The following is a 26,142-nucleotide window of genomic DNA, read 5'->3' as shown; positions in this document are numbered from 1 at the left end:
CAGGGTGATTTGGATGTGCGTCGGGTGCTTCTCCCGAAGCAAATTTCAGCCCATAGTTCTTGCAGTGCAGGGAAGCTGGAGCAGCCACCCTGGAGCTGCGGGAGCACCGCAGAGGTTGCTGCGCAGGGCAGCCTGTGCTTCCGTGCCTATCTCCACTGTTGGGAATTTAAAATGCAGAGCAGGACGCTGCCAGGGCAGTGGTTGAAGCAAGTTGGAGCCAACCCCCGGATAACTGAAAGGAGCCTGGACAGAAGGGAGGATCTGTATCAGATCCCTGCGATCCCTGCAGGAGCACATCTCCTGGCTAATGGTGAAAGTACACCCAGGGTGAGGCAGGAGGAGGATTCAGGTGTTTCACAGCAGGCACAAGAGCTCTGGTACAGCGTCGCTCTCGGGAGAGCAGTGGGGTCAGCGGGAGGTAGCAGTGAGCACAGCGAGAGGAGGGAAGCGTTTGCAACCGGCTCAGAAGTCCTTTTGGTTTCGGCTGCAGCACAGGGAATCTCGATGAGGGGCTGGAGTTGGTTCCAGGTGGAAATGCAGCCAGCAGAGGGGTGTCGGAGTGATGTGTTGCGCCTAATCCATAATGTCGAGTGCCCCACAAATCCTGCTCCGTGCGGGTGTTTCTTAGATATGAACCTCCAAAACAACACTCAGCTCGGCCTAGTCCCAAAAGATCAGCTGCAAGCACGAGTGAATTGCACACGGAGCTTTCCAGCGAGCTCCCCCGGGCCTGGGATTACAAAGCTGACTCTGTTCAGTGGGCACGGTTCCCTCCTGAAAGCTCCTCGGTCTGGAAGTGGTTAGTGCTCACCGAAAGAGACCTGCTCCATCTTTTATTTTTGGCTGTGGTATTCATCGAGGCCAGGCTCTGCTCTCACGCACGTTCCAAATTCGGCTCTCGCCAGAGTGGTTCATTTCCTCGCTCACCCGCATCCCATCCAAAGCCTCTCTTCAGTACCTCGGCCCCTTAGATCTCGATGATCTACGCTCAAACAGCTCCGGGCGATGAGGAGTTTCAGAGAAATGGAAAAATGAGATGTTAAGCAGTTGGCCCAGAGTGGAGCAGGGTGCCCGGCCAAGGTGTGGCATTCGGGGGGTTCCTGAGGGCTGCTCCCAGCCGGGTGCAGCCTTTCCTCGGCCCTCAGCCCCCTCCGTGGGGAAACGGGGAGAGCCAGGGTGCGCCGAGCTCCTTCCCGGCCCGGGCCGTGCAATGGGCTCCCGAGGGGATGGATCACTGTGGGTACCCGCAGGGCTGGCTCCGCAGGGAGAGCAGGGTGCGTTTGTGACCTGTGTCTGACTCCCTTCCCTAACAAGTCCTCAGAAACACGAACGGGATTTTAACCATAACAGGAGCGGTTTGGAAACGGTGTCCTGGGCTTGGCGTCCGACCTCCTGGCAGAGCCCTCGGAACGCCCCCATGAGGGGACCCAGGCGGGGCCGTGAGGGGACGGAGCCCGGCTGCCCCTGAAGACAATGTCTCGGGGCCAAGAGGGGACGGAGCCCCGGCTCCGCGCTAAGTACAGTCGGTGGAGCCCATGAGGGGACGGAGCCCCGGCGCCCCCTGAAGACAATGTCTCGGGGCCATGAGGGGACGGAGCCCCGGCGCCCCCTGAAGACGGTCGGTCGGGACCGTGAGGGGACCCAGGAGGAGCCCTGAGGGAAGCAGCACGCGCGGGCTAAGTGGCAGGCTGACGTCACCGCACGCGCGTCACGCACAGCCCGCGCGCTGAGCACTCGGCGCGCCCCTGCCCCGTGACGTCATCAGCGGGCGCCGCGGGAGGGCAGCGCGGGCATGGCGGCGGCGCGGGGCGGGCGGTGTCTGCTCGCGGCCCTGCGGCGCTCCGGGGCCGCGCCCCGGCTGCGCCCGCCCGCAGGTGAGGGGGGCACGGGCGGCGCGAGGGGCGCGGGCCCCCGGCCCGAGGGGGCGGACGGAGCTCCGTGGTTCGGCCCGGACGGCCGCGCCTGCCCGGAGTTGCGCTCGGCCTTGTGCGTCCTCTGGAGGTGCGGTGTCCCACAAGCAGCGCCCCGTGGCTCTCGGCTGGTGCTGGCCGTGGCCGCTCGGCAGCGCGGGAGCAGCGTGCACAGCGCCGTGAACTGACCCCAGAACGCCCAGCGCTGCTTCCTGGGGAGGGGCGAGTTATTATGGGCCTGTACAGGGAACAGCGCGGGCTCGTGTCGGGCAGAGAGCGCGTTCAGGGCAGCCAGCGGCTCCAGGGTCGTGTCCTGCCTCATACGGGGTGTACAGCATGCTCAGATCGTGTAGCATGGTGAGGTTCCTGTGCTGGCTCGTGTAGGGGTGTATGACATATCCATGTCTGTGTCCTGGTTCATACAACACTCCCGGTTCATCTCCTGGCCCGTATAAGTTGTGCAGGACATGCAGAGGTACCTGCGGGCTCATACAGGCTGCACGGCATTTGCAGATCGTGTCTTATGTCCCGGTGCACGTCCCAGCTTACACAGAGGCAGCCCAGGTGCCCACATGAGAGCAGAAGGCAGCAGCGTTGCTGTTCTCTGGCCATGTCACTACCAGGGGACTTCACAGATGAGCCTTAAGGATTTGCATTTCCCCGGGGTGCACTTGAAGCTTCACCTCAGACAGCTGAGAGGAGTGAGTGCTAAGAAAATGTAAGTTATCCTCAGTTATGGGATGTGCTCCTCTTTCAAGGCTGGAAATGTGCCTGTGAGTTGCCATTAACCAAAGCATGGTGAGGGGTGTCCTGCCTGTCTCCTGCCAGCAGCCCGTGCTTCCTTAGCTGTTGTGTGGCCCCTAATTGACAGGTCTGTGTGGTCTGTGGTTTCCCTGCAGCTTAGGAAGAGATAATGTGACAGAGCAAATTGTGTGACAAACAGGGTCACTTTCAGGGTCGGGTTGTCAGATTTATTGTGTCACAGAGTGCCACTTGGGTGTTTCTGGGCCATCCAGCTCTTCCTCTGCAGAAATCTCCAGAGGCTTGTTAGTATCCTTGTCTGGGAACAAAGCTGCTGCCTCTGGTGGGTTAGACAGACTCCAGCAGAGCCAGAGTTTTGTTCCTTAACCTGTCATTCAGATCCTTCGGGGAAACAACAGTGGGAGGGGCAGGAGGTGTTTTCCTTTCTGTTGGATCCAGGCTGCAAGGACAGCTGCCCTTCCCTCATCAGGCAGAGCTGGCAGTGTTCTTGCTCACAGTTTCAGGGGCTGGAGCTGGTGCAGAGCTTTTCAGGAGGTGTGTTGGTGTGAGTGGGTCAGTCAGGGAATCTCTTCTCCCCAGATTCTCAGGGATCTGGTGCCCAGCTAGGGAGCCCCTTTGTGTAAGGAGATCTGAGCTGGGAGTGTTAATTGCTGGAGCTCTTCCCTGCTCCAGCTTCCCCAGGCTCCCAGCTGCCCGGCCTGGAGCTGGTATGGTAATTCCTGCTGACCCAAATTCTTCTCCTTTGCTTTGAGCCACAAACTGCTTTGTGCAGGGTTTCCCACCCTTAAATCTCTGGCTGGTTCTCTGCTCACTGCAGTGGATTTTCCAGAAGGGGCTCTTTCCTGGGGGGCTGGTTGAGGGATCATTGAGGCTTCCTGGTGTCTGGATTGAAAGGAGCCCCTGAGGGTCCTTATCTTTGCCATGGGCACAGGATCACTTGGGATCACAGGAAGTGAAATTTGGGCAGTGATGTGGCTTTCTCCATCTCTCACAGTGCAGCGATGGGACTAGGAAGGGTTGTGGTAAATCTCCACATTTGATTAACTCAATATCAGAAGATCTGATTTGCCCCAGCACATCACAGTGCTTATCTGGGGCAAGAGCCATTCCTTTTCTGCAGCCTGGGCTTAGGAATTTGTTTCTGAGGCTCATTTTGAGTAGCACATAACCTGTTACCTCAGCAGGTGCTTCTCAATAGCTCTTGTGTGCTGACAATTGTGGTTTTATACCCAGAATAGCCAGGAGCCTTTTCTGCTGCCTTGCTCCAGGCAAGGACTCTGGAGAGGCAAATGGGCTGAAGATGCTGCAGTTTGTATTTAATGAGCTGTGCCTCTCCCTGGCACAGGACAGGCTGTTAATTAAGGATGATAAGACCAAACATTGCACAAATCTGACAGCAACTTCCGAATTGCTGGGTGGTGATTTATTATTGTGCTTTGGAGGTAGGGAGGCAAAAAATGTGACTACATCAACAATTATAAATAGCCAGAAATAAAATTATAAATAGCTGTAGTTTCTAGAGTCAGCTGGTGTTCATGGTCTGGGGTGAACTGTGTGGGGGCTCTGGGGTTTTGCTGCCTGGACATTTGATGACAGAAGTGGCCTTAAGGTTTTAAGCTGCTGATGATCTGTGTGTTTTTTGGATTGTGGAGTCTGGGAGGGAACAAAATTCTCTCTTTTGTTTCTGTTGTTTGGGAAATGTGTGTGTGTGTATGCAGTATCCTATGGCACCCAGCATAAAATGAGTCTAAAAGATGTAAATACATAAATAAAATAAATAAACCCTGAGCTGCAGGCCTTTCCCCTCTGAAGCTGGAGGGGCTGGACAGTGAGTGCTCTGCTGCTTCCCAGCTCAGGCACCTGGTTTGTTTTCTTTGCCACTTTCCCAGATGATCCCAGCACAGGCAGTGGAGTGGAAGTTGCAGAACGTGTCCTGCAATAATGCGGCAGAGCTGTTCTGACGCAGAGAGCACAGTTATGTGTGTGGGAGGTGTTCAGATGCAGTTAGAACTATTTGTGGGCGCTTTAAGGGCAGAATGACTCGGGAGTCATTCAAGCTTCTAGATGGAGAAGTGGATCTTGATTCAAAGCTTTCTGTGAGGAGGAGGAAGAAGAACGAGGACTGACAGCCTCCTCTGCCAGCTCTTGAGGATGAGGTGGAGGAAACAGAAGTGTTGTTAAAGTTTAGGAGGTCATTTTCACCTGGTCTGGAGCAAGTGAGAGCCCAGCACGATGGCTGGAGCAGCAAAACCTGTTCTTGATAACCTCACTGACTGTATGACCTGCTGTGGGGGACAGGATGTTTGCAGAGCATTAGTGAAGTGAGTCTAAGCTAGAGGATGAGGGATGTTGGTGAAAAGGCTGGAATGCTGAGTTTGCTCGAGGGCTGTGGCAAGGTAGAGGAAGGTTCAGGAGGGAGCTGAGCTCCCTCAGCATGTCTGCTGGCCTGGAGGGCAGGGGATGGCCATGGAAGCTCTTTCCAAGGAGGTCCCAGATGTGCTTTGGGGCTCTCACCATACTTATGGGGTTCATTTCAGTCTTTGGGTGTTTTTGTACCCAGTCATCTAAAGAAAGGACCCCTTTCTTTAAATGGAAATGTCAGGTGTAAGGTTTGCCTCCTTCCCTTGCTGGATGAAACAGCCAACAGGCACAGAGTGAGCTGTAAGGAAAATCTGAGCTTGTCACTGCTTCCAGCCACTTCTGCTGCTCATCCACGTTCTCCTGGCTCTGCCCAGGCTGTCCTGGTTCCTCCTCTGCTTCCCAGATCAGTCCAGTCTGTTTATGTTCATTATAGGACTAGGGGAGGCCAAGATGCAGCCTTCCCCAGGGCAGCTGCAGGGTTAGGTCTGCCCCTCTGGGATCCTGCTCTGGCACAGGCCATTCTCCCAGCAATAGAGAAATCACTCCAAGGAACAGCCTTTGGACAGAGATCTGTCGTGCTGCAGTGGTCTTTTTGTGACCAGGTTTGGCTTTGACTCATCCCCCAACAGAGAGAAGACTGTCGGGTTCACCTGGACATAATGAAAGGAGGGAAATTGGGAATCCCTGACCTTAAGGGGGATTGTGCCATTTCTTGGCTGGTCTCATTTTCCCCACTGATTTTGTGGCTGGTGGCCTTGCTGCTGCTGCATGTGCTGCTTGCCCTGGACCCAGGGGGGTTGTTGGGGAATATAATCCCTGTAATCACAGGACAGTCAAGGGCCAAATGTTTATTGCCAATTTATATTTTCACATATGTGAAAAGTGGGATTGATGTGGGAGTTGTCTTCAGCTTAGCCAGGTAACAGCAGCAAAAGCTGCAGACTGCCTCTTCCTGACTGGTTAATTCAGTGGGAAATCTGCTAACTGTCATCTTCTGGATAAAATCTTAATTCAGAAGAGCCAAAGCAGCAACTTGCCCTTTTTATGCAGTGAAGGCAATTCTGGAGGGGAATGGTGGGTGTTGGATTGTGAAGAAACTATTCAGACAGTGTAACTCCCATGGGATTACCTAGGTGGGTCTTCTGAGGAGTGCTCCTGTTGTTGCTGGACTTGTGATGTGGATTGAAATATCTTCACTTGTGTCTTTAGCAAAAGGAGCAGCATGTCTGCAAAGACAAATCCTCCACCGCTGGAGCCTCCAGCACAACATTCCTGCCTGCAGCATTCCTGCTGTCCGGATGTACAGCACACAGACAGCAGAGAGCAAGGAGGAGGAGCCCCTGCACACCATCATCAGCAACACAGAGAATGTGAAAGGTGGGCCTGGGCACAGATGGCTTGTGGGGACACTCTTGAGGTGCACCTGGCTCGAGGTGTGGTGTAGGTGAGCTCTCCTCAGCAGTGCTGCTGCCTCTGGAGGAAGTGCAGGTATTGGTCACCACATCCTTTCAATCTGTGCTGCACCATCACCCCCCAAAGCCTGAGCGTGGAGGTCAGAATGGCCTTCACTGAGAAACAAGGACATCAAGAGTGCATCCATGGGCTGAGCCAGGCAGCTGATGGTCATGTGTGTGTGTGGAGGCTTCACAGGCACTGGAATTGGCTGAAAAGAATTTTCTGTCCCAGAAGCAAACTGTACCTGCCCAGGTCATTGCTGTGGACCAAAGAGGTGTGATGAGAGTCCTGGTGTCCTTCATTTGGGCATGGAGTCCCTCATTTAGCTAGAATGAATTGCTTTGCACAGCTTCAGGGAGAGGTGCTCTAAAGCAGTCTGAGCAATGAGTTCTTCCAGCACAGAAGTAACATCTTAACTCTGTGCCTCTGTGTTTTGCCTGGGAGGTACTTTTGAGACTGCCAGGCTGTGTCCCTGGTGGGGTTGATATGCTGGCTGCCCACACTCCAGCTTCACCCCATCCCTGAGGGATGTACATCCTCACCAGCAAGGCATGGCAGAGGTGATGTGGGACTTGTGGCTTTTCCCTGTATTTTCCCAGAGTTTTCTAGTGCCTCTTGCAGGAGAAAGGAGTTCTCTAATGCCTCTTGCTGTTTTTAAAAGGCCAAGGATGGTCTTTCAGCTGAGATGTTTTGTAGTTTTATTTTTTCTCAGGAGGTTTCTCTTCCTGGGCACAGCTCCCTACCTGCAGGGGTGGCTGTACAGATGTGTTTATCCAGCCTGGCCTTGGACACTTCCAGGGATCCAGGGGCAGCCACAGCTGCTCTGAGCACCCTGTACCAGGGCCTCACCACCTTCACAGGGAAGAATTTCTTCTCATTACCCCATCTGACCCTGCCTTCTGGCAGTGTAAAGCCATTCTCCCTTGTCCTGTCACTTTAGGCCCTTGCCCAAAGTCTCTCTGCAGCTCTGCTGGAGCCGTTTAGGCACTGGAAGGGGTTCTAACTGCTCCTTGAGCTTCTCCAAGCTGAATAACCCCAACCCTAACCTTTACTCCAGGTACAGCCTCTAAACATGAGTTCCAAGCTGAAACGAAGAAGCTGCTGGACATTGTTGCCCGTTCCCTGTACTCAGAGAAAGAGGTAAGACACCCACAACTTGCTGGGAGATCTTCTGTTGGCAAAGCCCCATCTCTGTCAAGGGATATGTCCAAAATGGTTGAGCTGGGAAAATAACTGTCCAGTTCCCAGTGAGTCCTGAGCTTTCATGTCAGGCTTTCCTAAATGATGTTTTCGTAAGGCACTTTGAAAACATCTTTTGAAACAATTTGTAGGTATAGCCAAGTGGTTTTGTGAGCCTTGAGTTTCACATTGAGTTTGGACAAACCATTCTCCTGGCAGATGATGGAAGAACCCAGTCTGGGTTGCTGGGAGTTAGTTTGTGGGAGCCAGTGAGGTGCAGGTGTGTGGGAGTGCTGTGCAGGGCAGGCCAGCTGCAGTGCCAGCTGAAGTTCCAGGCTGCAGTGCCAGCTGCAGTGTCAGGCTGCAGTATCAAGCTGCAGTGCCAGCTGCAGTGTCAGGCTGCAGTGCCAGCTGCAATGTCAGGCTGCAGTATCAGGCTGCAGTGCCAGGCTGCAGTGCCAGCTGCAGTGCCAGCTGCAGTGTCAGGCTGCAGTGCCAGCTGCAGTGTCAGGCTGCAGTACCAAGCTGCAGTATCAGGCTGCAGTGCCAGCTGCAGTGCCAGGCTGCAGTGCCAGCTGCAGTATCAGGCTGCAGTGCCAGGCTGCAGTGTCAGGCTGCAGTGCCAGCAGCAGTGCCAGCAGCAGTGCCAGCAGCAGTGCCAGCTGCAGTGCCAGGCTGCAGTGCCAGGCTGCAGTGCCAGCTGCAGTGTCAGGCTGCAGTGTCAGGCTGCAGTGCCAGCAGCAGTGCCAGCAGCAGTGCCAAGCTGCAGTGCCAGCTGCAGTATCAGGCTGCAGTACCAAGCTGCAGTGTCAGGCTGCAGTGCCAGCAGCAGTGCCAGCTGCAGTGCCAGGCTGTGTCCTGTCCCCAGGTGTTTATCCGGGAGCTGATCTCCAACGGCAGCGACGCGCTGGAGAAGCTGCGGCACCGGCTGATGACGGAGGGGAAGGCCCTGCCAGAGCTGGAGATCCACCTGCAGACAGACAGCAGGAAGGGAACCATCACCATCCAGGTAGTTCCCTCTGCTAACAGCACACTGTTATTCCCTGCTGCTCTCCTCACTGGTCTTTGTCCTGTGAAGAGTCACTGGAAGCTGAGCAGCAGCACAGTCCCCAACCTGCCCAAAGCATGTCTGTTCAGCATTTTATCTCCTTCCCACTTGTAGCCATAAGAAAATCTGCTGCTCTTTCTTTCGCTGTTGGGAAGTACCAGTAGCTTTTCTCCCAGTACCCCTGCCTCACATCAGGTTGTGTGAGTTATTCTCTAGTAGGTAAGTTGTGAATCTGGTTTCCTCGTGACCTTTGTGCACCTCCTTAAGTTTGAGGTGTTGGCTGGTTGCTTGCAGAGCTTCTCTCTCCCCTGGGTGAGAAGGGAAATGCCAGGGTAGTGAGAACTTCCCATTCCTGCCTGTCTCTATCTCTCCTTGCTCCAGGACAGGCTGAGTCCAGCTGATGCTGAGGTTCTTCCCTCAGGCACAGTTGGGACTGTAGATTTGGGCAGTAGCACAGCACTTCCCTGTGCCCAGGTTTTGGTTGTCCCTGCTGGTTTCAAAATGCTGATTGGTAGGGAGACAGTCTAAGAGCAGTCACTTGTGGGCTTCAGCCTGGGGAGGGAAGTGGAGCTGGGCTTCCTGTCTGTACTTTGATCTTGCTCGTGGCTCTTGTCCAGGGTGGGAGGCTGAGCTGTAGTTTTGGTGTTTTCTTGGCAAAGTTCCTAAAATTAAGATGGCAAACTGGTCATTTTCCTTGTGGAGCTGTGTCAGCCATGAGTGTAGCTGTGGACATTCCTAGGAGAGCAGAGAAGAAGCAGGAGGAGGAGGATGAAGCAGGCAGTCCTGAGTGACCATGGCAGGTCCAGGGGAGATGTGGCACAGACAGAGCACACAGGCTATTTTTTACGTGGGACAAAGGCACGGGGGGCTGTTGGAGGCTGCACAGTTATTTTATATTTCTGTTCCTCTGAAGAACAAGTGCTGCAGTTGCCATGGGGAAGTTAGTGCTTGTCAGTGGGCAACACAATCACCAAGCAGAGATTCTCAAACTGTGGTGCAGGGTCTTCGCTATTCCTGGCACACTGTTGCAGTTTTCTGACTCCTGTGTAACACCAATTGTTTAAGGAGCTCTCCCTTAGCCTCAGGCAGGGGATCATTCCTGCCTCTCATCTTTCCCTTTTCAGATTGCAAGGGACAGAAAGCATCTGAATCCATCAGGACATTATTACCTCTCATGTCCTGCCCCCGTGGAAGCTCTCCCCTTGTTTGGCAGTTTGCTTGGAGAGCTGCTTGCCCACCTTGCCTGGGATGCCATTCCAGTTAGATGGGTTAGGGATTGGGCTTTTTATAACCCCCTGCCTGGCTGCCAGTGCCTCTCTAATGCCATTAAATGAGTCTTAACTAGGAAGCTTTGAACTGCAGCAGTCCTGGGCTGTGGGGAGCAGCAAGAACAACGCTGCTTCAATCTCTTTAATAGCTTTGCCTTCTCCAGAGTGCCAAAGCTCCTTACCTCCAGTCAGGGGGTTATTTATAACTTCTTGAAGAAGCAAACTGCATATAATGATTACTGTGAACAAGCTTCATTCAAAACATTTCTCTGCCTTTCAGGAATGCAAAGGTGAAAGAAAGCTTGCTGCAGTGATTGAAGCAGAGATGGATCTTCTCTTAGCCACTGTTTTGTTTTCTGTATCCTCTGGGACCTACCAGAAAAGAAGGCAGCAGTGACTGTAGCAACAGTCACCCCTTTTTATTCCTAGAAAGGTTCCATTGTCTCACTCTAACCCCTGGATCATTTTCCTTAGATTTTCATGCTGCTCTGTGCCCCTGCATCTGCTGAATCTATCCCCTCCTCTTCCAAGCCCTAGAGCATCTGTTTGTGTCTCACTGAGCTGAGAAAAGGCAGGTCTGTAATGTGTGATAGGCATTACAGGCACATTCCTGGGGGATTGTGTAGATCTGGTGTAGGACTACACTCATCTCTGTTCAGTGACTTCAGTTCTCCTTGTTCTCTGCCAGGACTGAATTCCAGCCATAAGCACAGCAAGACTTAGAATTCTGGTAGAATGTCCTCATTCAGGAATATTCCACCTAAGCATTGCAGTGTAGTATCTGCTAAAGGGATGTGTTGACTGAATTCCACCACCTTGCTTCCTTCACCAAAGTCCTGTTGTTTTAGCAAATTCCACCATTTCCTCCATCCCTTTGAAAACTGCCTTGTGTTTCTAGGACAGCTCCATCTGTAGCAACCACAGCCTGCAAGGTCAGAGTGCTTAAGAAAATCCATTTGAAAATGTGAGGGGTGTGTTTCCAATGAGAACAGCTCTGCAGAGCTCTGCAGTTCCATGTGCTGAGGCTTTACTGACATGGTTTTGGACCCTTTGAGGTGGGAACAGAGAGAGCCTCTTACAGACCCCAAGGCTCTGTGAGCACAGAGCTCACCTTCAGCCCCTGCAGTAGGTGACAGCAGGTGACAGGCACTTGTCTGTGCTGTGCTGGTGTTGGAGCTCTGCAGTTCTGCTGTGCTGCTGTGCCTGGTGGTGATGTATGAGCTTGGGGCTGCAGTCCTATTCTTTGCTGATGCTTAATTTAGGGCTAGGACAGTTTAGAGGAAATGGTTTGAAATGTTTACAGAGCTGATGTCTGCTGCTGCTGGGGGAGGAAGTGTGCTTGCTGTTCTAGCATGGGAAAGCAGCATAGTCACTGCCAGAGCTTGGGCTGCTCAGTTCCCCTCATTGGGCTTTCATCTCTCTGTTGCTGTCATCCAAAATCGGTGGCTGTGAAGCCACAAAATCACCAGTTTGCTGTGTTTGGGAGGAGTTAAAATGACTGCAAGCACCACTCCTCCCTGCAACAGCTCCCTGTATGGCTGAGCAGATCTCTCCTGCCTCACCAGTTCCAAACAGTCTGCACCAAGGACTGTGCTGTGCTGGGGCTCCAGTAAGGATTGTGCTGTTTGGGCTGTAGCAGGTCAGTGCAGATACACCCTTGTGTCCTACACAGCTTGAGGCAGGTGGGGAGCAGGTCCCCCTCCCCTGTGGGACCAGGCTGCAGCAGAGAGGATGACCTGCATTGCAGCATCTGTATCTCACTTGGGCTTGAGGAAGCAGGAGATGGACAGGTGGAGATAGAGGGGTAAATCTGGCTGTACTTCACCAAGTCTTAGGTGGAATTAAACCTAGAGAAATGTGCCACAGATTGCAGGGATAGGATACAGCTTCCAGAGGTTGCATCATATTTAACAAATAAGCCCAGAAATATAAACATATCTCAAATAACCTGTGGCCCAAGGAAGGAAGTGCACAGTCTTTCAGTTCACAGCAGAATAAGAGCATATCCTGCATAAAAATGGGATATTCAAAGTGGATGAAAGGCAGTGCTTTTCTGGAGAGTGGGTGTTTAGACCTGGGTGGGTGGACGCCCAGCCTGTGGTTTTGCAAAGGAAAGCTCAGGCTCTCTGCTTTGGACCACTTCCATATACTAGGCCAAGATTACCTTGTGTTCACAGGCATCAGTTTTATTCTGGCTTTTCATACTGCTGCAGCAGATGCTTTAATGATTCTAAACCAGAACGTAGCTCTAGTGCAGCTGCTGTCCTCGTCTTGTGAATTTTAAGTCTTTAATCAAGGTATTTAAATAACAGTGGGCACATTTGCCAATCAGACATTTTGGGATTTTATTACCTTGTCTACTGGTGAAAGCAGCATGTCTTTGCAATATAGCCAGTGTCCTTCTGATGCCCCGTTGAGGCTTTACACTGAAATAAATGTTTCAAGTGTTTGTTTTGCAACAAAGCCAAGTGAAAGACACAATAGTTCAGCCAGGTACCTCTAACTGGGAGTATTCCTTCCAGAGGCAGCAGTTAATGGCTGCTTAATGAGTTGTTAGGTGTAAGGAAGCTCTGCAGTACTTGAAGCTGGACTCAGGTAATGAGCAAAGCTAAACTGATCTTACACAGCAGGTCTCTGCAACCATCCAGCACTCTCACCACAGGTTTAAAACAAAGGGCACAGAAGGCCCTTTGTACCCAAAGGTGCAGGTCAGCAGAAGCTTTGGTACCTGGAAGGTCTCTACACATAAAAAGGTGCTAAAAACAAGGTTCTGCTGCTCTCTTTTTGGGGTAAATGTTACTGAGTTTAGTTCAACACTTGTGGCCACCAGCCCTTCGTGGTGAGGTCTGCAGCCTCTGTATTGTCTTATATAGGATAGTTTGGGGGAGGATTTTTACTCTGCACCGTAAGAAGTGCCAGAAGAGAAATTCACCCAGGTGAGGAGTTCTGCTGAATAACTGCTGGTGGTTCAGCAGGTCTTGTATAATTAACCTTCAGCTAATGAAGGGTCAGTGACTGAACTCTGTCTCTTGGTCTCTCCGAGCTGTGGAAAACATTTAGCACGTGGAACTCCGAGCATATCCCTCACATTTTGTAATTTGAGAAGCCCCATGTACAATTTGCTTTATGCTGTTGCAAATAGCTCTGCTCTGGCTGTGATCAGCCTGATAAAGCTTTTCTTGCAGGCTGAAGGGAGGGCTGGAACTGTGTGCAGGGGAAGAAAAATTGTGTTGCTGATGGAGGAGCAAAGGCTGGATGGTGGTGGGTAGAAGATGCTTGCAGGGGCTGTGTGATGCCATGGTGGTTCCTGGTGAAGATGCCCAGTGGCTGAGCAGCAGCTGGTGCAGCACAGAAAGGTGTGAGAAGGGCACAGCTCCTTCCTTGGATTTCATGGAGCTGGAACTGCCAGTTCTTGTGTGGGCCCAGCCTGAGGTGAGCTGCTCATGGGCAGGTTCAGTTGTTTCCCGTGACTGCAGAGTTGCTGCTCTGCAGATCTCAGCTCCCATCTCTCCTCTGCTGCTGCTTTATTTCCATTCCCCTCAGCAGCTCCAAGTGGTGAAGGGAGCCAAAGGGCAGCTTCAGGAAATGTGGACATGGCAAGGGGGGGTTGAAACTTGATGGTGTCTTCATCCTATTCCACCCAGGTGTTTTCCTGCAGTAGGGAATGTCTGCTTTGCCAGGATCTTTGCTTTCCACTCTCCCTGTCAGCATACCGGCTGTTCTGAGCCCTGCTTTCTTTGTTCATGAGATTCACCCTCATCAAAGTAGTCTTCAGGAATTGTCATTAAGCATTCTGCAGTAAGTTTGGCAGGGCATTAGGAATTCAATAGCCAAATAAATTTATGGGGTAAGGATGTGTTTTTTTTAAACACACTGGAATTTGGGAATGACATGCTGTGCTATAAATAGAAGTGGATCAGAGTTCTGTTCAGGGTCTGGCATGAAGAAAAACTGAACCAGATGCTGAAAGCTGTTCTTTCTGGCTTTTTCTTCCCTGGGGGAAGGGACCATGTCAGATTCCTGAGATTTTGCCATACGCTGTTTGTTTTTCTTGGCTTTTGATCTCTCGCTGTTGAGATCTTACTGGGCACCATCCCTCTTCTGAGCCAAGCGGGCTGACTGGCCTGACTGTGTTTAACCAAGGGAAAGGGACTGCTGCCGTGACTTGTGGGGGTGCAGGAAAATGTCTGCCCCACATGGCACCTCACAAGCTGAACAGTCCAATCCTTCAGTGCAGTTAAACACTACATTAAGAAATACATACTGACATTAACTTTAACTTACTTTGGTAGAAATAAGCCCAGTAAATGTTCCATGAGTGGCAGAGGTCACTCTGGCACCTCACCTCCAAGCCACCTAGCAGCTGCCAGTTCTGTTGCAGCTGATTTTGCTGACCCTGCACACCAAATCCCACCCCTGCCAAGGCACTGGGAATGTGTGAGCCACTGGATGTGCCAGCTGCTGTCAGCTGCAATAACCATGCTCACAGGTACCCAGGTAGACCTGAATCCCTCATCCTCACATCTCACTTGGCTACTTTTCACCTCAGAGAGTGGCTCAGAGAACATGTAACAGTGGCTTCTTGGGATGCTTGTGTCAGGTAGAAAAGGGTCAGGAGTGGCATCCTGGAGGGGAGTAGCCTGTCCTTTGCTCCTGTGGAAAATGTGTGTGGAGCAAGTCTGAAAACACATTGGACAACAGAATGGGCAAGACTTTTGCTGGGGTCCTGTGTGAGAGGGTGGCCATTCTAGCTGGAGTTTGCTGTTTTCTTTGTTGCCTTGGGGTGTCATGCACATTGAAGTTTCAGCCAGATTTGAGACTCACTGCAGCCTTTTCTGGGTGGTGCTGCTGCAGGCTCTGCTGCCTGAGATGTGTGAGCTGCAGGGAGATGTTTATCTGCATGCAGCAATGCAATTCTGGAGTAACCTGGGGATGACAAGGAGCTATGTGCCTCTGAAGCTTGGGCAGAGCATCACAAAGTGCAGTTGCTGCATTGTATTTTGGCTGGGGTTAGGTTGTTCCCCTGGGAATGCAGTGCCCAGCTCTCCTGGACGTTGACAGCTTCATACTCACACCAGTGGCAGGGTGAGGGGGAGAAGAAGAGGGAAGGGCAGAGCAGATGAAGATGAGTTCATGTGGTGCTTGCAGACAAGGGTGTGCATCACCTGGGAGTGAAGGGATTCACTGCTCTGTCGCTGGTTCCCAGTGTTAGTGCATCAGTTCCACATCTGCAGGTTGCAGATGAACTGCTTCTCACTGCTCCTCAACTCCCCTCAGACCTGTTCAGGAATTGAGGGTGTCTCTGTGCATGATACCTGGCACTGTGGGGCCATGGCTGAGTTCATATCTCTTTCCTGCAGTGCCATCCTGTGCCTTTTAGAGGGATGTAGAATCCAACCTGTCCTGGCATGGTTTTATTTTTCCTTGAGGAATGGCCAGAGTCACTGAGCTTTCTGGTGGTTTGTAGGCAGCTGTGGCTGCCCCTGGAGCTCTGTTCCCTCTGAGTCTGTGGCCATGGGGAAGGGATTCACAGCTGAAGTCTGCTATTGGATTTACTACTCAGAGGGGAAGGGGAAAGTGGGAATTGGAGGCAGAAGTTGCTTGGGGCAATGATTCCCTACTAAAATTTCAGCTGCAATTGCTGTTTCTTTTCAGGACACAGGTATTGGGATGACCCAGGAGGAGCTGGTTTCTAACCTTGGTACCATTGCTCGATCAGGCTCAAAGGTAACTTGGGATGAGGACCCTTCTCCCTCCCTTAGAAAACTCTTCTTCAATTACAACTACTTTTGTTCTCCCAGTAATTTTTCATTCTGTTTTGTCCTTTGGCCCTCAGCCCAGCTGTGAAATTACATCCCTCTTGGAAGGTGAAACCTGCCTGTGGAGTTTTCTGGCTTTCAGTGGTCTCTGCTGAGATCTAGGAGGCCCAGGGAGCCCAGGCAGTGCTGGTGGGCCCTGTGTGTAGCACTGCTGCACCCACTGCCCTCACTCCAAACACCCTCCTGCCCAGCTATCCTTACACAGGGGCACCCACCCACTTGACATTTATCCCATGTCCAGGGGAGCAGCAGCTCTGTCCCCACAGCAAGGTGTTGTGCATATGTACCTGATTTTTGTTTTCACCTCTGGAGGCACCATTTTAAGGTTTCCTGCTCCTGACTGACTGAGCTCTCGCTTGTTTTTCTTTTACTGCACTAAGCAGTGCTCCCCTTCTCCAGAGGTGCAGTCTCTGTAGAGAAACCCTTTTCCTTGGGAACCTTCCTGAGAGCACTGATGCAGGAGCATGGGATGAGGGTGCTGGACTGCCAGGCTGCAATGCCTGAGGAGCCCAGCCCACTCCCTCCAGCAGTACCTGAAGTCACTGTGTGCTGGTTTGTGTCTCCTTTGTTCCTGTAGGCTTTTCTAGAAGCTCTGCAGAGCCAGGCTGAAGCCAGCAGTAAGATCATCGGCCAGTTTGGAGTGGGTTTCTATTCAGCCTTCATGGTGGCTGATAAAGTGGAGGTGTTCTCACAGTCAGCGGAGCCAGGCAGCCCAGGCTACCACTGGTCATCCGATGGGTGAGGCTGCAGAGGGGGGTGGCAGTGGTGGGGGGTCTGTGTCCACACCAGGCATGGCCTGAAAGCTGTGGAAAGACAGGGCTTGTGTGCTCTTTCAGGACCTGGCTGACGGGTTTGGGTCCTGCTCAAGTTATGCAGTAACAGTAACAAAGCATGGCCAAATGTGCCAGTGTGGAAACTGCAGGGACAGAGTTGGTTTGCAGAGCAGGCATGCTGTGGACAGTGTACCTGCCTCTCCTCTTCCATTCCTGCTGGCAGGCAGGCAGCTCAGGGGGCCCCACAGCACAGGGACAAACTGAACCTCTTTGGTCTAAGAGGTTTGGCTTGAGGCACCCACAGAGAGCAGAGCTTGTGCAGCACTGGGGTCTGCAGGAACATCTCCCCGTGGGTCACTGCTGTGTGCACATCCTTTGCTTTTTGCTTGAAGTTGCAAATATCTGGGATGACAAAGCTGTGGGCTTCTGGATGTGTTGAAATTGGAGCTTCTGAGGGTGATAAGCTCAGCATCCTCTTAAAATTTCCTCAAAATAAAGAATTTACTACGTTATTTAAATTCTCGAGAAAACTGAGACACCAGACTGGTTTGGGTTTTCAGTAGCTAGTGTCTTTGAAGAACAGTGTGTCCTGGGTCTGGAGTCTCTGTGGAGAAAACAGCCACATATATTTTGGGGTTTCTCAGAGGCACGAGGAGCATTCAAGACTTTTTTGCCTTTTCCTCTTGGCCTTGAAATGTTGTGTGCGCTCTTAGTACAACTAACAATTTCTCTGTCCTATCATGGGTGTCACAGACTGACTCAGTGTTTTTTTCTAATCCTAGTTCAGGGATGTTTGAGATTGCAGAAGCATCTGGGGTCAGAGCTGGGACTAAGATTATTATACACCTCAAAGAAGACTGCAAAGAGTTTGCAAATGAAGACCGAGTCAAGGGTGAGTAGAGGATTTGAATGCTGTTACCCCTGGGGCTCTGTGAAGTCTGTTGGTGCCCACAAATGGGAGGTGAATTTACAGGTTTTTTCCTCTCCTGCAACTCCTTCCACCTGCTGTTACTGAGGGAATTCCTGCTGTGTTGTTTTCACAAAGGTGACCCTTCTGTGTCTTCTTTCCATTCCAGAGGTGGTGACGAAATACAGCAACTTCATCAGCTTCCCCCTGTACCTCAATGGGAGAAGAATTAACACATTACAGGTGAGGTATCAGGTCAGGTCATGGAGATGAACCACTGCAGTGCTCTGCTGGAGACAGGAAACAGCATAAAGCTGCTGCTGTCCCTGGAAATCAGGGGAGAATTGTCCAGGATATCACAGGCCTTGTAGTGATCAGTTAATTAGAACAAAAGGAGACAATCCAGCTGAACTCATACCTGCAACAGCTTGTTTGCATTTATTGTGAAAAATTCTTGGAGATCAGCAAGATCTGTATCTTCCCTTATCTTGAATTATTCTTTCAGTGTTTTATAATGCATATTCTGTTCTTGTGATGTGTTAATGCTGTAGCGCTCGTATTGCTGGTGTGCTGACACCTCTCACTGCAGTTCTTTCTGTCCTTTACGTGGAATAGCCACTGCCAGGGAGTGGTTGGGCTTTTTTAGCAGCTCAGCTCAGACTGATTTATTCCCAGCTCCTAGCTGAGCACTGCTTGATGCTGGCATTTTCTGACCACTGGCATTATACTGCAGCCAGATCCATTTTACTCAGATGTTCTTGGCACAATTGCAGGCATCACTTGGGAGAAATTAATTATCTTTAAAACAGAAATCTATTAATCATTTTCCTTAAACATCTCCTCCTCTGATTGTTCAAAGCTTTCTCAACTAAGAGAGCAGGTAGAGAGCCTGTGTGTGCCTTTTTTGTTTCCTGGAATGTGGCACTGACTGCACAGACTTTCAAGACTGTACTTAAACATTTTAGCATGTTAATTTATCTAAGGTTCTGTAATTGGTGTTATTAGTCACTGATTATTTATTTGGATTCCTGCATAATAGTGTTTCTGTTCCAAAGGCTTTCTAGCTGTGCCCCTTAAATTACAAAACCAGAAATAGCTTTAGACAGCTGTTTGCTCTCTCTATGTGACAATCAATAGAACAGGCTCCCTGGAGAAGAGCAGTAGTAGAGCAAGGGGTGAAATGCCCTTAATAGAGTCATGGACTTTTATCTTCTTATCAGAAAGTCTGTTTTCCCTTGGGTTACAGCAACAGCTTTATTCTCATTATGCTCCCATTTCATGCCTTTTCTTTATCCAGGATCTTGGCTTTGTGTTTTTCCACACATCAGCATCAGTTCACTGCAAATAGAGCCACAGCTGGTTCCCTGGTGGGGTTTCTCCTCAATGAGCTCCTGAGTGCTCACAGCATGAAGCTGGGGCTTCTCTGGTCTAACTGGGATAACTGTTAGCTACAAGTGAGCCCCTGAGAATGCAGCACTTTCCCTAACACAGCTACTGTAGAACACCTTAGCTCCCAGTGAGTCCATAATCCTCCCTGTGATCCTGCAGACCCTCCAGGACACATGTGTGTGCTGGAAATGAGTGGAACAAGCCTCTGAGGATTCCAGGGCTGCCAGGGACTTGAAACCCTTGGGCTCTGAGGATGGGCTGGATGTTTGTGTTGTCCCCAGAAATCACTCCTGTCACTCATTTGGGTTTGACTGGCAAAGAGAGGCAGTGACTGAGATGGGCTTCACCCAGCTGGAAACACACTGTTCTGCATTGAGTCCCCCATCTTTGCTAGATGCAAGACTTTAGCTGAGGTACTGGAAACTGAAACATGCTGTGAGCATGGGCTGAGTGCTTCAGAAAGCACTGAGGGGTTAGAGCAGCAGCAGATGGAAGCCAGAGCTCATGGCTTCAGTGCATAAGTTTACATGGGAAACAGTGCTGGAGCAGTGACCCTGCAGTGGTTCACAAAGCATCTCAAAAGCTGCTGAACAAATCAGCAGGAAACAGGCAGTGCAGGAGCTGCTTCAGCTCTTAGCTGAGACAGTGACCTCCATCAGGGAGGCAGGTTGGTTGCAAAAGGCTCACTTAAACTTCTGCTTTTCCTTTGCTTGCTGGTCTGGCCTTGAGAACTTGACCAGTACTGCCAGTCAGTTGAGCTATGGGATCTGCCCAGGATGGCCATTGGCAAAGGAGGTTAGCCAAATCCTGTTTGTTTTGGGCTAAACAAAGCTGCTCTATATATGTTGCGGAGCAAGAGTTACCTCTGAGGGGTGGCCTGAGGCCAGATGAGGGGCAGGAGTTTTTTAGTCTGTGATAATGTGCCTGAGCCACATCTCGCTCCCAGGCTGTGCAGAGCAGTCTGTTTGAAAGGCTCAGTTTCCCTGCTCCAGCATTCTGGAGCTGATGAGAACTGTGTTCCCTGCTGCTGCACAGGCTCTGTGGATGCTGGACCCCAAGGACATCAGCGAGTGGCAGCACGAGGAGTTTTACCGCTTCGTGGCGCAGGCGTACGACAAGCCCCGGTACATCCTGCACTACAAGACCGACGCTCCCCTCAACATCCGCAGCATCTTCTATGTGCCCGAGCAAGTATGTGTCCTGTTCTGGGAACCTGGCACATCTGCCCAGCTGCTCTCAAAGGGGAGAGCTCCTTAGGGAGAGGAGGCAGATATGGCTGCCTCCAGTGTGGCATTGCTGCAGTGTGCTGGGTGCTGCAGGGTAGTTGGGATACTGAGCAGGGGGATGGCTCAGGTAGGTCCCTAGGGAAGAGAGCCAAGATTTCAGCTCTTGTTGGGTTCAGCATTGTAGGGAACACCACAGTGTGACATGAGCACTCTGCACAGTGCTGATGTTACCTCCTGTCTCTTTTCCTGCAGAAGCCATCCATGTTTGACATCAGCAGGGAAATGGGCTCCAGCGTTGCCCTCTACAGCCGCAAAATCCTCATCCAAACCAAAGCTGCAGACATCCTGCCCAAGTGGCTGCGCTTCCTTAGAGGTGTGTGTTGCACCAGGAATAGCAGGCTGTGGACAATACCTTCCACAGGGATGAGGCAAGGGCTGCCCTCCTGAGCCTGGCACTTGTGTTTGCGTCACTGTTCAAGGGTTGCTCTGTGTTCCAGGTGTTGTGGACAGTGAGGATATACCCCTGAATCTCAGCAGGGAGCTGCTGCAGGAGAGTGCCCTGATCAGGTAAGCAAGAGTATCTCTGGACTGAGATACAAGGAAAAGATGTAAAGCCATGAGGGAAAGGGGACAGTGGACTCACTACAGCCCTGCACAGAGATGTTCACCTAAAATGTCTTGTCTTGCTCTAGCAGCTATCTCTAAAAAGGCTTGTTCCTCCTGCAGGAAGCTCCGTGATGTTTTGCAGAAGAGGTTGATCAAGTTCTTCATTGACCAGTGCAAGAAGGACCCTGAAAAATATGCCAAATTCTTTGAGGAGTACGGGGTATTCATGAGAGAGGGGATTGTCACGATAGCAGAGCAGGATGTCAAGGTACCAGGAGTCTTGAAACACTGCAGCTGATGGGAAGGATTACCATGAGCTGGGGTGAGGGAGGCTGCTACTTCCCCATGGAACTTGCATGCCCATGTGTTCCTGGGTCTACCAAGATTCTCTAGTGCCTAAATTTTCACTTTCTGACTGATAGTGCTTCCCATTTATTTTGAGGCCCTGCAGAGTCTCTGTACCCACGCTGTTGTCAGCCCTCCTTGGTGCAATGTCAGCTACAAAAGGCAACAAAGATGGGCCTTTCCCTTCTGTTGTCTTCTGCCTGATTCCCATTTCCAGGAAAGCTTGACCTACATCCTGTCTAGGTCACTTTTCTGCCTCTTTAATATCTGGAGCAGTAAAGGAGAGATTCAGAATCCCCTGAGTCTTTGTAGGGCTGCCAAGAGGCACAGGAATCCTTGGGGGCTGGGAGGGGTGGGGTGCAGTGCGGGGAGCTCACAGGAGCACGGGGCTGGGCGGGGTCAGGTGGAGCTCAGGGAGCTGACAAGAGCACGGGGCTGGGAGGGGTGGGTGGAGCTCAGGGAGCTCACAGGAACACGGGGCTGGGAGGGGTGGGGTGGAGCTCAGGGAGCTGACAAGGGCACGGGGCTGGGAGGGGTGGGGTTGAGCTGAGTGAAATCACAGGAGCATGGGGCTGGGAGGGGTTGGGTGGAGCTGACAGGAGCGTGTTTCCTGCAGGAGGATATAGCCAAGCTGCTGCGGTACGAGTCGTCGGCGCTGCCCGCGGGGCAGCTCACCAGCCTGCCCGAGTACAGCTCGCGCATGAAGGCGGGCAGCAGGAACATCTACTACCTGTGTGCCCCCAACCGGCACCTGGCCGAGCACTCCCCCTACTTCGAGGCCATGAAGAAGAAGGACATGGAGGTGGGTGAGCAGTGGTGCCACAACCAGGGTAACACCCTGAGCTGCTGCAGCAGTGCTCAGGGCTGGCTCTCTAAGCTGAGCAGTGCGTTTGCCCGGCCCCCTCTGCCTCTGCTCAGACTGTGGCATGAGGCCAGAGGAACCTCTCACACACTCTCAACCACAATGTTAAAAAAGCAACCATTCAGTTGTTAGGAGTATCCAAAGGAGGGCCATGAGGATGGTGAAGGGCCTGGAGGAGAAGCCATGAGGTGAACTTGGTCTGTTCAGCTGGAGAAAGGGAGACTGAGGGGAGACCTCACTGTGGTCTTCAACATCCTCACAAGGGGCAGCAGAGGGGCAGTATTGATCTCTTCACTCTCATGACCATCGGCAGGACCCAAGGGAATGGCTAGAGCTGAGTTGAGAGGTTTAGATTGGGTGTCAGGTGTTAGGCACTGGGACAGGCTCCCCAGGGAAGTGCTCACAGCACCAAGCCTGTCCCAGTTCAAGAAGCATTTGGACAATGCTCTCACGTATAGGGTGGGATTGTTGGGGTGTGCTGGTCATGGACAAGAGTTGGGACACAATGATCCTGATGGTTCCCTACAACTCAGCTTATTCTGTGATTTAGCACTTGTACAGATACCTCTTAGATCTGTTTCCTACCTTTGCTGGACCCAAGAGCAGGAGCCTGGGAGCTGCTGTGCAGGGCTGTAATGGTGTTACAGTTGTCCTCTGTGGGCAGGTGTCTCTCTCAGGACTGGAGTCAGTGCTGGCTCTCACTTTCCCTGGGCAGCAGGACTTGTTCAGCTGCAGACCTGCCACCAGTCCCTCCAAGGGTTTTATTTCATAATCACTGTGGGGTTGAACCTGTGAGTTTCTTGTGTGATGTCCCTGCTGTTTGGCACTGAGCTGCCTTGGAAGGAGGGAATGCTGTTACATCCCAAACAATGTGATACCATCCCTTTGCTGGCACAGGTGCTGTTCTGCTATGAGCAGTTTGATGAGCTGGCACTCTTGCACCTCCGGGAGTTTGACAAGAAGAAGCTGATCTCTGTGGAGACAGACATTGTTGTTGATCACTATAAGGAAGAGAAGTTTGAGGAGAGCCGCCCAGGTACTGTGAGGCTCCTCTGACCCCTCCTGCTGCACACTGTCCTGCTATCCTGAGCAACTAGTGAGGGGACACTTTCCTCCCTGCTCTTGCAGCTCCTGAGCAAAAGCCTTATACCCTCCCGTTCTCATGGTCTGAGGCAACTTAAGAGTTTTGCAGATTCGTTTCATCTTACATGATCAAAGTTAAATGGAATGTCATGTGTGGAGTTGCCATGATTTTATTTCAACCTCATGCATACATCTGGTGCCCAGACAGGCAGACAGCCCCTGGCAAGGCATGAGCCTGCCCCCTCTGGGTATGGCACGCTCTGGGATGAAGATACATAGGTGTGTGCTGAGTGGTGCTGCACTCCCACTCCCACAAGAGAAACTGAGAAATGGAAGTGTGGAAACTCAGCTCACTGTCCATTGCACACTACAGAAGCATGCTCAGATGTGCCCTCTTTCCCTGCCAGCTGGAGAACGTCTGACAGAGAAGGAGGCTGAGGATCTGATGGCCTGGATGAGGAATGCCTTAGGCTCTCGAGTCACTGGAGTGAAGGTGGGTATTCTGTGTCAGGATAACTGAGTACAGGAGATCCACAGAGGTAACGACCCAGGGAAAAAAGATGATAGGTGGCTGGGGATCTGCTGCCACGGATTTTTGTTTGGACCCTGTGGGAAGGCCTTCTTCTCTGTGCCTCCTGTGTGTAAACGGTGTGGATGCTGGCATTTGCCATTGGATGGTCAGTGTGGCAGCAGCAGAACCACATCTCAACGTGTACTGAGCAAAGCCCATATTGCAGTCGATGCTCAGGTTACCACAACAGGCTGGTGACTTTTCTTGCTTGAGGACTAGAAAGGTGGATTGGCAAGGAGTGCTTTGGGTCCAGCTGCAGCCTGTGGACTGTGCAGCTGTTTGGGCCCTCATCTTTCCTGCTGGTTTAGGCAGCTCCTGTGGGATGGGAATGAATGATGTGGTGTGGATCTGTGCTGAGGACACTCCCAATCCTCAGACTTTCCCACCTGAAGGCGTGCACTGTCCGTGGCAGCCCTGACTGGTGCTTGTGGCGCAGGTGACCACGCGGCTGGACACCCACCCTGCCATGATCACCGTGCTGGAGATGGGCGCTGCCCGCCACTTCCTGCGCATGCAGCAGCTGGCCAAGACCCAGGAGGAGCGAGCCCAGCTCCTGCAGCCCACCCTGGAGATCAACACAGGGTAAGGGGGACAGCACCAGCTCTAGGCCTGGGGTACAGCAGCCTCTGGGAAGTGGAGGCAGAGAAGAGGCAGTGTAAGGCTGCCAATTAGCAGAGTGCTCCCGATTAAGTGCAGTCAGTGCCACAGAGCCTTAATCTGTGAGGCTGAGTGGCACCTTTGACATGAGCCCCCCACAGTGTCCAGCCCTCTGGGGACCACAGGGACAGATGGAAAAGAAGAGAGAAGCCCCCAGAACAGGAGCACAGAAGTTGAATTTGGTCACCCACTGTAACTTAGCTGCTCATTCTGGAAATAAATTTCTCACTGTGTCCTAAAACAACAAGTTTCAGTGTTGATCTCTCTTACAGGCATGCTCTGATTAAGAAGCTCAGCGAGCTGAAGGACAGTCAGCCTGATCTGGCCCAGATGTTGCTTGACCAGGTGAGAGCCAGACCTTCTCCAGAAGCAGCACCATCCTTCCCAGACCTTGCAGACCATGCATGGCAGGGAACAGGGTGAACCATTACAGTGGGCAAGAGTCACATCCTGTGGTCCCTGGGTATTTCTGGGACTTGTGGTCCATGTTTTCCTAGCAGGTGCCCTAGAAGGCATTCTCGGTCTCAGCATGCAGGTCCTGGAGGGTGACATTCCCTTCCTCCCTCAGGCAGGTTGCTTTAGTGTCTATTTAGTTGTTTCTTCTCTTTTTCAGATTTATGAGAATGCCATGATTGCAGCAGGACTGAATGAGGATCCCAGGCCAATGGTGAACCGGCTGAATGAGCTCCTCACCAGGATCCTGGAGAAGAACTGAGCCCCAAGAACTGAAGGATGAACTCTGTGCTGATCTCTTGCCTCAGGCACAGCCACTGTCAGCAGCTGCTTGCAGGCACTGTCCAGCACAGGTTCATGGGCAGAGGGCAGGGACAATGCTAGGGACATCCAGCCCTCCCTGCACAGGTAGGAGCCATCTGTAATTATCAGAAGCCACCTCATCAGCTTGTTCAAAGTGCAGAGCTCTTAGTGAGGACAAAATCCAGAGGTAGTTGCTTAAATAATGTGCCCAAATTTCTCACACAAGCCTGAAGAGCCTCATTTCATACTGTTCCTAAAAATGGCCTTTCTCAAAACAGATTTTGGCAGCAAGATTCCCAGTCAGGTCTGTGAATACACCCCCCTATCCACAAAATCCCTGTGCACCTTTGTGCTCTGAATAAGCATGGGAAGAATTAATTAATTAGTTAAGAAACCTCCAGGTCTGACCAGGCAGGAGGAGTTTGCTGGCATGGAGAGAGACTGCTTCCTTTGGCAGACAAAGGTACTGTTGGTGGAACATGTCAGTGCAATCCCATGGCAGAAAAGATCACTGAGCTGCTGGATAAGTGAGTTCATCCTGGTCTTGTGGAAAAAGGGAGGTAACTGGGAGGCAGCTTTCCACAGTGGCTTTCTGGAGAGTCTGCAGGATAAACTGCACACCTAGCCAATCTGTATTTATAATAAATAAACAGCTCTTATTTTCCAGACATCCCCCAACTTCACTCTCCTCATTTTGTTGGTCTTTATGTCTTCCAGCTTGTGATGCTGGTTGGTCTCTCTTTAGATGCTGTTTGGTTCTTCAGGGCATCAAGTACTGGACATGGTGGCAAGAGAGCTGTGAAAACAGAGAGTAGAGGGAAAGCAGGAATAGCAAATATTTTTGCTTCTGAAAATGGGATGTAGCCCTTGGTTTGAATCAAGGAGCAGTGGCTGTTCAGACAGAACTGCCATGTAGATTCCCTCTGTGTGTCTGCTTCACACCATGAAAATGGTCTATAAGAATCCTTTCTCCTGCTCAGTGGGGCTCTGAGCAGCCTTGGTATTTGTTTAGCTTATCTTTAAATTGCCAGATTAAGATGCTGGGACTGGATTTGGTTAACTCTTTGAATGCTCTGCTGAATAGGACAACTTCAGCTCTTTAAGCTACAGGAAACCTGGCTGTGCACAGAAGAATAAAAAATTCCTGCTGCTTGGTGGGGGGACC

The 26,142-nt window shown here is 51.6% G+C and overlaps 1 protein-coding gene across 1 annotated transcript; it reads left to right on the top strand.

The window, feature by feature from the left end:
• The first annotated feature begins 1,758 nt into the window (after positions 1 to 1,758).
• Positions 1,759 to 25,655, top strand: TRAP1 (TNF receptor associated protein 1). Its single transcript, XM_056503169.1, has 18 exons — positions 1,759 to 1,874; positions 6,243 to 6,410; positions 7,546 to 7,628; positions 8,536 to 8,676; positions 15,639 to 15,710; positions 16,380 to 16,540; positions 17,358 to 17,467; positions 17,652 to 17,725; positions 19,907 to 20,062; positions 20,350 to 20,470; positions 20,595 to 20,664; positions 20,824 to 20,971; positions 21,665 to 21,850; positions 22,808 to 22,946; positions 23,401 to 23,486; positions 24,001 to 24,146; positions 24,494 to 24,566; positions 24,835 to 25,655. Exons 1-18 carry the CDS (start codon positions 1,793 to 1,795, stop codon positions 24,934 to 24,936), a joined length of 2,118 nt encoding a protein of 705 aa, XP_056359144.1. The 5' UTR covers positions 1,759 to 1,792; the 3' UTR covers positions 24,937 to 25,655.
• The last annotated feature ends 487 nt before the right edge of the window (positions 25,656 to 26,142 follow it).

This window comes from Oenanthe melanoleuca, chromosome 14 (genome assembly GCF_029582105.1).
Source record: "Oenanthe melanoleuca isolate GR-GAL-2019-014 chromosome 14, OMel1.0, whole genome shotgun sequence".
Classification (NCBI taxonomy): Eukaryota; Metazoa; Chordata; class Aves; order Passeriformes; family Muscicapidae; genus Oenanthe; species Oenanthe melanoleuca.
Note: the sequence above shows the minus strand (reverse complement) of the source record. Positions and strands in the feature narration are given on the sequence as shown.

Excerpts from the sequence above, each read along its gene's own strand:
- TRAP1 (XM_056503169.1), top strand. The coding sequence starts at position 1,793 with ATGGCGGCGGCGCGGGGCGGGCGGTGTCTGCTCGCGGCCCTGCGGCGC. Across the intron at positions 1,875-6,242 it reads CCGGCTGCGCCCGCCCGCAG|CAAAAGGAGCAGCATGTCTG; the intron begins GTGAGGGGGGCA and ends TTGTGTCTTTAG. Across the intron at positions 8,677-15,638 it reads AGGGAACCATCACCATCCAG|GACACAGGTATTGGGATGAC; the intron begins GTAGTTCCCTCT and ends GTTTCTTTTCAG.